Below are 14685 nucleotides of genomic sequence, written 5' to 3'. Positions count from 1 at the left end.
AAAAAACTGCAAAGCATGAAGAGCAGGGTTGTTACTCCATTTAGAGACAAAATTATTCAAGATGGGGCAGATGAGTAAATATACCATTGTCTCAAACTTATTACCAAATACAAAAAACACATGACATTGTCACACACATCATGCCAAGTGACCAAATTTTTTTTTTTTTTAATTAATTAACAGAAAAGACTCAATTCAATCACCTTTAGCTTTGATTACAGTACACTGTTGTGACCTCATGTGTGAAAAAGATTTATGCTCCTAGTACCACTATATATTATAGTCTCAGTCCTGGAATATGCCTGTACCATCAGGGAAGAAGAATCTGGGAAATCACATCTTCCCATAGATGTGATGATCTTAATGTACTGAATGACCGGGTTATCAGCTGACTTCAGTTTATTGCCACATAAATTAGTTCAGCCTCGAACTGACCAACTGAAGTAACCCCAGATCATAACACTGCCTCCGGAGACTTGTAAGGTTGGCTCTATGCATGATGTGTGCATCGCTTCATGTGCTTCCCATCTTTGGAAGAGGGTCAGTCTGAACATCAGGCCGCATGACCTTTTTCCTTTACTCCAAAGTCCAATCTTTTTGCTCTCTAGCAAAATCAAGCTGATTTTTTTAAAGAGCTGAATGCTCTTACTTTCATTATTAAACATAACATTCCACCAAGTGTTTAAGTGATCCCTGTTCATGATTTTTTTTTTCTAAATACATTTGATGGTTCAGCACTACTCTTCCAGGTTTTAATATGGTGTTGAAGGGTTATTAACCCAGTTCCAGTCATTTTAAACCCCTTTGTTTTTCTTTGCCCAATGAAGCCCAATAATTTGACCACCCTGAAATGGTTACTTTTTGCGAGTCAGTTTAGTTATCTATATAGTGGAAAAAGCGCAAACTTTAAACACTAGTCTGAGAAACTAAATACCAGAAATATTAAAGCGACACAGATCACTACTAATAACATTGCAGGAGTTTACACTATACTCATCTCCAGGCTGAATTGAAACTGGTTTTATTTTCTGACCTTAGGCTTTTTAGGTCAATGCAGACACAAAATTTTAATCTTTCATACCCAAGGCATTTTAGTATGTGGTCTTGAATTGATGATGTGTCCAACATGTGGCCATGCCACAAGAATACAAAAAGTCTGATCAGAATTCGTTTAGCCACGTTTTACAATATGTATGCACATATCAAAGTCTACATCATGATTTAGTGTCAGTAGTGGAATAAAATGAATGTAAAAAAAGCAACAGCAGAAACTATATTTACTGGAAGAATGGAGAAACTTTTTGGAATAGAGATATGAGCTAAACTTGGAGTGTTTGAAACTACTGCCCAAAGAAATCCATGTCCACATACAGTGTGTTCCCACGAACAGGTGTGTTATATGCAGTTATGAACGTGAAGGTCAATAAAGGCAGATTTGATCTGAACAGTAAAAGCTTGTAATGTTAACATGGCCTTAATGTAATACTGCTTTATCTTTCCATTTTAACAGTGCAGAGATTACTAACAGTAATGGACAGATGGTCTGGACACAGAAGGAGGTTGACAACACACAGGGACTGGACTCTCAAAACATCATAGCAAAGATGCAAATTACTACAGTCACCATGACTTAACACAGTTGTGCTTTCACACACCCTCTTTTTCTTTAAATTGGTAAGTTTTGATAGGCACAAATAAACCACCTGTACCCATGTGTACACAATGATCTTGATCCCTGATGCACCAAAAATAAAAAGGTCTCTTTTAACCTTAATTTTGTTTTTAAAGATAATGACAAAGCTTGGTCCTCACTAAAATAATCCATCATGCCTTTCTGCTCTAATAACTGTCAAACATACTGTGGACCCTGCCGGAGCATCTGCATCCCTGGTCTGATTTGAAACAGCACAAGAACAAAGACACAATTAAATCATTCCACTAAAACCTGTTGTCTAATACTGCGTAGGTCCAACATGTGCTGTCAAAACAGCCCAGTCCCATTCGAGACATGGATTCCACAAGACCTCTGAAGGTTCCTAGGTCCTACAAGTTGCAAGGTAAGGCCTCCATAAATCAGACTAGTTTGTCCAGCAAATGCCAGACATTGCTCCAGGGAATCTGGAGAGCAAGACAACACAGGACCCAGGAGAAAACTGGCCAAAGCTTTACACTGCTTCCGCTAGCTTGACTTCTTTACCCATAATGAAGCAGTCTCTTTCCCAGGGAGGTGACACACACACCTGGCACTCCCTGTCTCAGAATGTTAGCAAGTTGATTATTATTCTGTGCACGCTTGATATAAACAATGACTATCGTTGTGCTTTTTGATTAAAGTATTTTTTTTCCCTATATAAAAGACAAATGAAAAACACAATAAAAACCACAATATCCATCCAATCACACCACACCAACAGAGAATAGAATAGTGACACTGAGAACTCAAGGCATTGTGGGACTTTAGGACACAGAAGCTGCAATAGAGGCCAGATAGTAATAGGAGTGGAGGTGGATATTATGTGATGTTAATTCTCCCGAAACCCAGTACTGTTATGCACATTGCGTCCCCCTCCCCACACACACACTGTTTATTAGTACCTGATAACTACAAACTTAATCAATATCCTAGAAGAAAGAAGTCCAGCAAAAAAAGTACACTTAATCGTCCTCATATGAGGATCGCAAAGGGAAACATAATATAGTTAGGATACAAATTCCATGTTATCATATGAAACATTCTAGTCTCCTAAGGTTAAACTACCCTCCAGTGTAATGGTGAATGCTCGCTGTATTATTAACTGTTCTCATGACCGGCAAAAAAAAAACATGTTGCAATTGTAGTGCGTTTTATCAGCTTTCAAGCCTGGAAGCAAAACAGTGGAACTCTGGTTGACTATGTAATGAAGAGGCATCACATGGCATGAGAAAAAACTTTAAATATCACCTGCAGCAACATTTCCTGACACATTTATGGATTCACAGCATTTTCACACAAAAGTTTTAATCAACACAAATTTAACTTTTATGCAGTTACCCCTAGTTGTGTGTGCTTGGTGTCGGGTTGCTGCAACTAAGCTTTACATTACAGCTAACTAGGTCGATGCATAGCTACATAAACAACAAAAAGAAAGATCTGTTTGTAAGCAAACTAGCCAATGAAACGCTATCGTCATCCTAACTGGGTACAGGCATTACACCTCGGGCATACAGAAATAAAGCAATGCATACCGAGCAGAATAACAAAAGGGCAAAGATAGCAAACTCTCACAGAGGACAACAGCACCTGCAATCTAGTTGGCCAGAGATCAGAGAGGGGATGCACCACATGGTTCATTTACAGCCTTAAGGCATTATGAAAAATGACTTAAGTTCCGAAACCCTTCGCACCCCATCCCCCGGTTTTCACCCTAATTTAGTCGTGTCTAATTCCTCCCTATCACTAGGGGGCTCCCACATTAAAGCTACTACTATCGTTCAGTTCTGAGGGCCGAAGACTATAACGTGTTTCCTCCGAACCACATGACATGACATTCCCCTTGCGTCAGCTCACAGACTGTAGAGCCGTGATTAATATGGGAGCACTAAGTACCTCTCATCCCTCCCCTCTGAAAGAGCTCGGCAAATCAGCTCTCTCTAGACCTCTGATTGTGAGAGGTTACAGCATCATCCGGGAATCAAACTTGCGATCTCCGGATGATAGGGCGAGTACTATACCACTGTGACCCTCGGAGGCCTCAGTTTTGAAAATTCAACGGAGGAAAAGGTAAATAGATATTAGAGATATTGTACGGTGATTCACATATTGCCACACTGGTTCCAAAATCTATTTTAGAAAGAACTCTTTTTACATTTATATTAGAGATAAACAAGTCAATCAGCCAGTGACCAGAATTGTCTGGTTTTCAGTTTGATTGGCCGTGACCGGTGATCTGCCAATCAGTCTCAGATGTAACGAAAAAAAAAAAAGTTATGGTGTAACATTATCAAACATCTAGCGTGTTAAAAGCCTCTAATCTAAAACCTAACCATAAAACCTATTAAAAAGTTTAAAATTGTATCAAAATCAGGTGAAAATTTTATACCGGAAACTTACGGAAATGCAATTTTAATCGAATCAGCAGCTAAATATCGTGGTACTAACGTATCGGGAGGTGATTCCCATCACTAACCCGCATGTAAGCTTCTGAGTGGTGCAACAGAGAAACAGTTTTATGGCATAACATTATTAAAAATCAAGCATGTTAAAAGCCTCCAATCTGCCTTTTCTCCAAACATTGAAAACTGTGTGCCTTTAAACCACCATGTGCTCACTTTAAAAGTTGCTCGCAGCCACTCAAACCGAGAGCTCACTGAAGTTGAGTCTTAAGAATTTGGAGGTACTTGAGGTGATCAAGCGCTGCCGTTTTTTTTTATAATCTTACAGACGCTACACAATGAACTATTTAAACATTATCACATGCGGTAGGAGTAAATTTATTGCCAAATTTGTTTAGAAATAAAAATTATGGCAGAGGACAAAGAAACACTTGATGCTCAGTAAAAATTTTGCTTTTTTGCTTCAGTTAATTTTAGGTTAAATCTTAAACTCATGTATTTGTTTAGTTAGTTTGTATTGTTTAAATATTGCGTTTGCCTTTTTAAAAAGAAAAATAATGTTATAAGAAATGGGCTATGTTTAATTAACAATTACAATTTTTTAGGGTTAAAAATTATGAATGCAATATCGATACTTGTAGAAAACCAATTTTAATCAACTGACTCCTAGGTATCGTGATATCTGGTAATTCCTAGGGGTGGGAATCTTTTACCATCTCACGATTCAATTCAATTCCGATTCTTGAGGCCACAATTCGATTCAAAATGGATTTTCGATTCAAAATGATTAGATTTTATTCATAATGATTTCTAATCGGGTTTCTGATCATGATCTACTCTCATCTGCTTTGCTATACAGAATGACAAAAGGCACTTTCCTGAGAATTTAACTTAATAAATGTGAAAAAGACACTTTAATGTCTCCGTTTATCAAAAACATTGTCTGGTTCTCAATCGCTACTCATTAGTAGCTAGCTATAAAATAAGTTGGAACAAAAATAAAGTGCTTCTTCATAATACAAAATGGTTGAAAATAGATGCATTTTCCAGGAAAGTTTACCACAAATATCATGTAGAACACAACCGGAGAAGACAAAAAAAAACATCAGGGAGTTTCGTGAAGCACTGCAGTGTGCGTTGGTCTGCAGCTAGCGGCTGACTCTGCTCCGTGTCGCTAAGCTCCGGGTGATGCCTAGTAATATGAGCACGCGCATTTGTTGTGCTGCCGAAGTACTTGGTCTTTGTTTTGCAAAGCTTGCACACTTTGTGTGTCATGTCCAGCGCAGCGCTTCCAGGCATTCGGTAAAAACCGAAATGACGCCATGAACTTTAGCTTTAAGTGAAGACGGGGCTGATTGGATCACCCTCTCATCCATATTTGCTTCCTCTTTGTTTTAGTGATTTTCCGCGCACGCTTACGTTCAAAAACCGCCTGCGTGGTGACATCAGTACAGACCAGTAGGCTAGTTACAAAAATGGAGGCTAATTTAAAAACAGCCAGCTGATTTTATTTATTAATTAAATCGATTCTTGGACATTTTAGATTGATTCTGAATCGTTGCAAATGAGAATCTAGATTTTTCTGTGAATCTATTTTTTGGCACACCCCTAGTAATTCCCTTCTCAAAGTAAAACTTTTTGCAATAAAAACATTTTTGAACGATTATGTTTGAATAGATCAAGCCCCTTATTTTTAGCTTCATAAGGAAGCTTGCACTCGATGTTTTCACATGGTGCACTATTGCGCTACCTTGATTTGTTTTTAAAGAACTGTCCTAAACTATGGCAACCTCTACCCAAAATGCAACATGTTATGATGTCATTGCCCATTCACTATTTCCTGACCAATTAAGCAACCATCACACAAGCAATACAGCATTCTCAAACAGTGCTGCAATGTTAAACCAAGGGAACCAAATAAAAAAAAAAAAAGAATATCACAAAGATCCAAGGAAAAAGAAATTTAGCTAGTATGTGCTAGCAAGCCTAAATCGAGATACAAATGCTAACGACGGAAAGGTTCCCTAATTAACATTAACAGCAACGGTAGCAGAGACGGGACTACGTCGGGATTACGACTTTGCATAACGAAAAATAAATAAATAAACAATACTAACAACGTACATGCTACATCAGATTATAATGAACAGGAAACACTGGGAAAAATGGTTCAATAGCTACAGTCTAAAGAGTATGCTTAAAACCACAAAAGATATAGTTTAACCCATCTCTCTTACAGTTGTGTGAGCATCAGCAGTGCAACAATGAGATGCGGAGGTACTTACTGTGTCTGATTTATTGGGGTTCGGGTGAGAGTTGGAGCTGTGCAGCGAACTGTGGTTGTGTGAATTCTCTTGAGGGGAAATACTGGTGCCTGAAAGTAATAAAGAAATGAACAATTACAAATGCCATTTAAAACAATGAAGACGCAAATTAATCACCTGAACTGACTCTGCTATAGTTAACAGAACAATGAGATTTTTTTTTTTTATTTCTATTGACTATATAGAACTGGAAAGTACTTGTGCTTTAGGGGGAGGTACTGCGGCACCAGTTAAATTAAATATGTGGGCTGCATGTGCCAAACTGGTGGACAATCTAAAAAGAAGCTTTGTTAATGTGTCCCGGAACCTGAGCAGACAAACACAGCAAGCTATATATTCTCTGCGGGATACAAGACACAGTTTGTCAAATATACCACATTGCTGCAATTCTCAAATCCATCTGGTTTATCAATATTCTACAACAGCAGCTCACAAAGTAGTCCTGGATATAACTTACAGACTATTTATATGAATGCTCTTTGTTGTTTAATAAATTAAGAGTTGCTTGAATTAACAAAAACTTGTACTGCAGGCAACCTCTATAATCTACAATCTGCAAACTTGTTAATGAGAAAAAAAGATAGTGTACGACTATTGAATCTTTTTGTAATGTAATATCAGGTGTCAATGCTTTGCAATGTGGCAGCATTTGCTGCAATAACTAAGTGGAACCAGGAACTAACTTGTCTCATGGATGTTCCACATTATTAAACACTACTATAAATGACTATGGGTCATGACTCAGACAGAATTTGTCACTGGAAATCACTGTGGCATAAAAGGAATAAAGCGTTTGACAGTGTCATTGTATGACCAGACAGCCGATTGTTTCTAAACTAGTACATCCTGTCATGTTCAGCAAAAACTAAACTCGAAGAAAATCTGTTTAGTGCAGGTGTGACCACAGCATTAGTGCTAATGACTCATAGCCTGAAACACTAGAAATATAAAATGTTTATGATGGAACTTATGTCTGAGCATTGCTATTATACAATACTAATCAACACCTAACCATTTTAGCATGACAACAGCATGTCCGTGCTAAAACACCATGCTAAAAACAACCAGTCTCAAGAAACCAAAAAACAAAAACATGTGACTACTACTGCTTGCTGCATGTGGAAGGCTAGCAGTTTGCTCTCCATGGCAAAACTGAAAACCATACCCTCTGAAAATCCCAACTAGAAAAAATAGCAAAAGGGCAACGTAGTATACCATTTCCAAATTGCACACTAGATTAATATGTTGCCTTACAAACATTCCCACAAAAGCAAAAAACAAAACATGATGGAATGTTCTGAAAGCAATAACAAATGTGTACAGTATTATCAATCTTTTGCACATGATGCCATGGTCCCACCCACTTGTGGACATAACTTATCAAATACCAGAGTCAAACTTTCATTGAAGACAACACGTCCGCCAACATTTTCATCTTAAAACAACAATTTGTCTCCTCAGTAACTGCTGTCCCATTGATGATGTGTTCCACAGCTATCCAGCGTCTAATGCAGGGGTCTCCAAATCCAGTCCTGGGCCAGTGATCAGCAAAGTTTGTAATTGACCAACACCTAAACACACCCACTTAACCTAGTAATTAACAGATTAGTTAAATCAGCTGTTTGAGAAGAAGAATCACAAAACTGTGTTGGACACTGGCCTCCAGGACTGAGACTCTATTAGACCCCTGGTCTAAGAGAAGGCTGAATCCCAAATCCATCTCTAACCCAAGAACAAGGGCACTACCATGGTGTGTGGAACAAGGGATTCAACCAACTTACACCGTTATCTAGCTTCCTATTTCAAGCTATTTGTGATTAAACCCCAGAACAATTAGCAAGCTATTAATTAGAAAGTTTGAAATGTCAGTATTGGTCTAGCTGCAGATCTTTTCATAAAGTATAAAGCACAGCGTATTCAATAGCACCATCTCATTTGCAACAGACGTACGGAATGAGTTAATGCTAACACTAATAAATGCCAACCAAATCCAGGAGGAATTGCATGTTCGTACACCGTCTGAGGTAATCATGAATCAAACTCCGTGCAAATTAATATTCTTATTACCCTCTTGATCCATTTACACAGACACACACATTACGCAGTCCACCACAACATACTGCATATGAAAATAACCAGCAGAAAAGAAGCCATCAATTGCTAGGTTACTTTATTTGTGTGACAAGTTATCGAGTAATCTGATAGTTAATCTAGAACTAATCAGATAACCTTTGTTATTTTAGCACTGAAATACACCTTGAACGTAATTATCAACAAATGTACGTACGTAGTATCTTAAAGTCTAGTAATGGTGCTTCTGTCATTCACTGTTGTGACTGACATCATGATAGCCACAGATCTGCAAAAGATCAATACACAACCTATCTTCACAACCTACATCTTTTACAAATCTTTATCCATTATTTAGGGAGATATAGGAGCAAGCGTCAAGTCTCCTGCACAGACTAAAACAACTAATCCGACATTATCCACAAATACAATACAAGATTTCCCTAAATACAAAATGCTACAATATTAAATCTGTTAATATTTACATTTATGGCATTTGGCAGAGGCCTTATCCAGGGCGACTTACATTTTTATTTCACTACACATCTGGAGGAGTCCAACAGAGGCAACTTAGTCATGGTGGGGTTTGAACCTGGGACCTCCTGATTACTAGTCTAATGGGCCAACCCCTGAGCTCCCAAACCACGTTAAACTATGATCAGTGGATAATCTTATCGTCAAAGGCCCAGTGTGGATGCAACCTTTATAACTCCAACAGTCCGCCTGTGGGTGCACCACATTCCCTTTTGAGCCCCTGCCTAGGCTTGAGCGTCAAGGAAGAAGCATCAAGATTTTATTCATGCTGGCACCCAGGTGGTGGAATAAACTTTCCCTGACTGTAGCAAGGGAATAGCTGAGTCACTGTCTGTCTTTAAATGAACAATCAAAACCCACCTCTTTAACTACTCCCTAAAGGAGTACACATCTACCTCGATCTGCGTTGTCTTTTTATTGCTATTCAATCTTTGTATACAAAGTCCTCTTTAACCACCCTCTAGCTTCATAATTCTTGTAGTTTGGCCCATTTGCACTAACACAAAGATGCATCATTGACAAATGCCATAAAGCACTTCTGTAACATATTTTCTGCTAAATAAAATAAGGTAAAAACTCTGATCAAGCGTTGTTTTATTAAATGTTTTGCTACATGCCAACAGAAAAATAGCCAATTCCAAATATTAACTTATTTATCTCTGGGTTTCCAAAAACAATATCACTCAAGACGCCATGTGAGCTAAAGTCTGCATATATCTGCTGTCATGTACCAAATGCACAAACTCTTGCTTACTGGTGCACAAAGTACATTACCAGAATCTCACCTGTAAGTGACAGAAAATATGAAAAACAATTCATTTATAAGGGTTTTCCGGTAAACAAAATTCACAGAAATCTATCAGAATACACTAGTTACATTTGGGAGAAAAAAAGCAAAAACTAAATAGATAAGCTTCAAGCACCTTAGTTTTTGGACATTCTTGAAATAAAACAAATAAAAAAAATGTAAAAGTCCAACACAGTAACCTATGATTGAGATGTGCACCTTAAACACAAAGCATAATCCCATATATGATGCTCTGCGATAGTTTTCCAGTTCAAACTTTATTCAATATCACTATCTACAAAGATGTCATGACTGTGCACCTGCAGATTCACAGATGTGTTTGCACAAAAATGACACTGGTGAATACAGAATTTTTTCCTTTGAAAAACGAAAAAAAAATTAATCAAAGGCTGCACTGCTTCGTGTATTTTACTGAGCTGTATTGTAATTACAGCTGGCCCAACTTCCAGCTGTCCTCATGCTCTATGCTTAATTAACAAGGCTGTACATTGAAGATGGGTTCTCTTCATCAAAAGTGTCAGTAGGATGCATGTTCTTATGCTTTATGTGATATATCATATTTGGAAAAAAAGTGCATCAGTAAAATCTGGGGGGGAAATAAAAACTCCACCCCACTCCAAATGCCTGGTTGTGTGCTGCTCAGAGTCGACTGCAGGTGTGCCGCTAAGCAAATGCATCGCTACATTTATTTTTAACCCTGGAAATCTTTTCATTTCACATTTTCAAAAAGAAATGGTTAGATAGGTTGGGTTTTAACAAATACAGCTAAATATATTACAGTCTAGATCACTGAATATAAAATATAAATTAAGAAAAACAAACTACACAACATGCTGGACATTTAGTTTTGAGGTTTGATTATGTTTACTCTGAATAATGGTTTAAATGCAGGTGCAATACCAGTAAAACATTTGGACACCCCTTCTTACTACATGGTCTTTCCTGATTTTTATTTCTGTCTACACTGTAAAAACAATGCTGAATTACTTTTGAACAGTTGATATTGAGATGCATCTGCTAATTTCAAATTTTTGAGGCTAGTAACTTTAAATGAACTTCTCTGTAGCAGAGGTAAGTTTTGCTCTTGCTTTCCTTCTTTATAAGAGCCAGTTTAATCATGGTGCTTCGTGGGTTTTGCAACAGCACTTGACAATACTGTTCTTGCAAGAGCTATCAAACAACTGACTGTTGTTACTTTACGTACCTCCATACGTATTATTTCTCATAAATATATTATATATATATTAATTTTACAGAACCAGGAGGCAAACAAACCGACTTTCATGTTCATTTGCCTTCTAATGTTTGTTTCAATGTATGAGGCCCTGTTTTTCAAATCTCAGAAAAAACGTGAATTTAAATCACTGTTTTCTGTCCAACAATACTTGCTTTGATGTGTGAGAAATAAGATACTCCAGGACTTTGCGCAAAACTAAACTTTCTCCTCTATGGTTAAAATTTAAATAGAGTTAAAAGATGCACAATATTTTAGAGATTACCTCAAGTTTAAACTCCGTTAAGAATAAAAAAGCTTTTGCTTTCCATCATGCAGAAAAAATTCTCTTTAAACTGGAATCTTGTCATTTGTGCAAATTTGTCCATTTAGCTTGAGTTCTGGTCAATGGTAAGGTAAAAAAAAAGTTACCCAAAATAAATTGTGGACATTTCAGAGATTGTATTGTTAAAATGTAAACCATTCTAAGATTAAAGTATAGCTTTCAAGTTCATTACTTCCTAAGAGCCTTTTTATTTCTGTGTTGGACCAAAGCATGATGTAACAAAAAATAAATGTAATCAATGGCATTAGTTTTTATTTACACAACCAGCTCAAAAAGGTAATTTAAAAGCAGAGGGCAAAGAATACTGTAGATCATGTAAAATGTTTTCTCCGCTTAGCATTACACCTACTTCATAATACTTGTTCCAAATAATTAAATTTCTGGAATTTACAGTGCTTTGAGTTAATATTCTATTTGAATATGAAATATTAATGCACATCTTAGGTACTACTCGGATAGCAGAAGTTCTCAGATATGCGTCACCAGCAGACATCTGCAAGAAGTGCAAGAGATTGCACAGGATAAGAGGTGGGTGTGTGTACGCCTTGTCATCACACCAAAAGTGTTTCATGCGCAACATGTACATCTCATGTTGGGATGGATTATGAGGAGGCTATACCCATGTGCGCACGTCCACATGAAATTCTTCTAAAATGTTCAGATATCCTTCAGCAACTCAAGCTTTACAAACGATTAGATAATTGTGATGACTAGACTAAAAATAATGCTTTTTTTAGCATCTCTAATTTTTCATGCCAAATCTAGTTTCCCACAAGATGTTACAGAGTCTAAACCATACATCAACTCAGTTTCTTTCTACAGGATATTCTCAGGTACCTACAAGACGGAGTAAATTTTCCAGACACGTTCATTTCTTTACAGACAGCTCAGTCACAACAATTCAATGAGAGCGCCAATAAGTAAATTACACCAGCTCATTTAAAAAAGTAAAATCTTCTAAAATAATCTAAGAAAAAAAAAATAAATTTCATCGCCAAAGGACCGAAACACTTTGACACCAGTTTCAATGATGCATCTTTAGTTTGAAAGCGAAAGAGTTTCGTTCCTTTGGCGAACTCAACTGCTCCTCAGATGCATCTGCAAAGGACTGATTATGTACACACTATACTTTGCTACACTGTTAAATCTGCATTCCTGTTTCTGATGATACATCATTGCACATCAACTTCAATTACTGCTTCAGTTTTTGGGTGCAGTCCACTTGTCTAGACGGACATTTGAATGCTAAATTGGCATTCACCAAGTCAGGATTAATGTAAACTGCTTGCACATATTGTCTCGCCCTTCAATTTATAGCGTCGTGAATTCAATACTAAGCTGTCCTGAAACTTAATTGTCACAGTAACTGTTGTGTGGCAGGAAAAGTATCTCAAACCATTAAGTCAGCACTGGTCAGTTATTTACAGACAAATTTGTTTGTTTCGTGGGGCACAGAATAAAGGGTATGCGTGTGTGTAAGAGAGACAGAGAGCGATCATACCTCCGTCTCGGTCTCTGGCCCGGTGGAGATGTGTGGATTTAGCTCTGCTGTGTGCACTGCTCTCAGTGTGCTTGCTGTCAGGACTGTCTGATCTGCGCAACATCTTGCACGGCGGCGTGGCCTCATTGCTCTCTCGTGTCTTCTCATGCCGGGGATCACCACCACCCGGGTGACTCTTAGACGTGTATTTAAAAGTCTGCAAATGCAAAGATATGATGCATTCCTGTCTTCAGCATACATTCATATACATTCTTTAGGCATAAACATGTATTTAATAGCTGATCAACATCACATTCATAAACACTCTGGCAATGCTTAGCACAAGCTTGAGTCATGGCCTGACATGCATGTTTTTAACACAAGTAAAATACATGTCATGCTTCTATAAGTTTAACCTCTTTAACGACGTGTGAATTTCACTGTAGTCACCAACAGTAAACACCGGTTTGCATGTTGTTTATAATCGACTCCGTGTCTATATATTTACAAGAAAACGTGTCAGCTCTTACGAATAATTCACGTTGAAATACTCGTTCGTTTATTATAATTTAAAGTCGAGTCGATTTATTCAATTTAAAGGTTGTTGTTTTTTTTTTTTATCAGTCAACCGGGCCTTATCTTAGCCAGCTAACTTCATATGTCACCGCTAGCATTAGCTTCTGAAACTCGTTAACGTTCCACCGCAAAGCATTAGCATTAGCTCAAGGGAAATTCGACGCGCAGTCTTCTCACAGGAATAACCGAATAAAAACGAGCAACCGTCGCGGTGTAAATGCTGTATGTTTATTTTCGACGCATATCGTAGTCGGTTTGCGACTTTCCCGTCAGTTTTTGCGCACAGAGGCCTGTAATGCTCCCGAAGCCTGCGCCAGAGTGGCCCTTTTAATCAGATTTGTTTGAGCCTAGCTTAGCGCTCGCTACCTGGTAGGGCTGAGAGTCCCTTCGGTCGTTGCACCTAGAAATAGAGAGAAAACTGGTTAGAGACAAGAAAAAACATGCAGGTTTGTAGTTCAACAACTAAACAAGCTGCATACGCTTCACTGGCTAAGTTTCTACTTATTTTGGTTTACTAAAAATGGCGGACTGTCAAAGAGGAGAAGGAAAAAGGAGGAAAAAAATCGTAGTGCAAAAAATATAGGTCTTTACCCATCGCCGAGTCTCGGTTGTTTCCTTGTATACATTACCATCAATGCCGTGTTAGTGTGTGCGTGAAGTAGATGTGAAAGATGGGCTGCTTATACGAGGTTTTGTTTTAGGATATCGAAGACCCGATCTCATCTATTATTTCAAGAGTTCTGGCTATATGAGTCGCTCTCGGCCTGTGCTAGTCGGAAGAGCGCCCTCGGTCCATGTCCCTCTCCCACACCAAACTCTCTGCCTCGACATCGCACCGCCCCTTCTCGCTTACATCCGGGTGATTCGCCCTATACATCGCCCCGCCCCGTTCAACTTCATCCGGGACGTTTGTCGCAACATCGGCTGCAATCGGCTGTAGTCGGCCGTTTTCGTCACGTTGCCAAAAGGAAAGGCGACTGCGCCTCTGCGTGGTTTTACGGGATTGGGTTGCTGTTTTATTCTGCTTTACTTTTGCAAAAAAATTTTATTTACCTTACTCTGCGTTACTCTTTAGAATGGATTTTTTTTTTTACCATATTACTTATTTACTTTATTTATTTAGGCAGTTGTATAATAGCAGCTGACATGATGACAGTACTGTAATAACTTTATTCACTTGTGAATCTCATACTCACTCTTTCATTTTTTATACCGCATAACCTGTATACAGAGGGTGGGGTG

At 38.1% G+C, this 14685-nt stretch overlaps 1 protein-coding gene across 2 annotated transcripts in view; it reads right to left on the bottom strand.

The window, feature by feature from the left end:
* The window catches only part of waca (WW domain containing adaptor with coiled-coil a), a 35033-nt gene extending 20756 nt beyond the window's left edge, over positions 1 to 14277 (bottom strand). For both annotated transcript variants that reach the window (XM_053511551.1, XM_053511552.1), the window contains exons 1-4: positions 14035 to 14277; positions 13810 to 13843; positions 12889 to 13084; positions 6378 to 6466 (exon numbers count right to left, since the gene is read on the bottom strand). In XM_053511551.1, coding sequence (XP_053367526.1) covers positions 6378 to 6466; positions 12889 to 13084; positions 13810 to 13843; positions 14035 to 14075 — 360 coding nt within the window. In that variant the 5' untranslated portion in view covers positions 14076 to 14277. The remainder of the gene's footprint in view (positions 1 to 6377; positions 6467 to 12888; positions 13085 to 13809; positions 13844 to 14034) is intronic.
* Positions 14278 to 14685: the final 408 nt, after the last annotated feature.

This window comes from Clarias gariepinus, chromosome 14 (genome assembly GCF_024256425.1).
Source record: "Clarias gariepinus isolate MV-2021 ecotype Netherlands chromosome 14, CGAR_prim_01v2, whole genome shotgun sequence".
Classification (NCBI taxonomy): Eukaryota; Metazoa; Chordata; class Actinopteri; order Siluriformes; family Clariidae; genus Clarias; species Clarias gariepinus.
The sequence above is the reverse complement of the archived record's forward strand: the minus strand, read 5'-3'. Positions and strand labels throughout refer to the sequence as shown.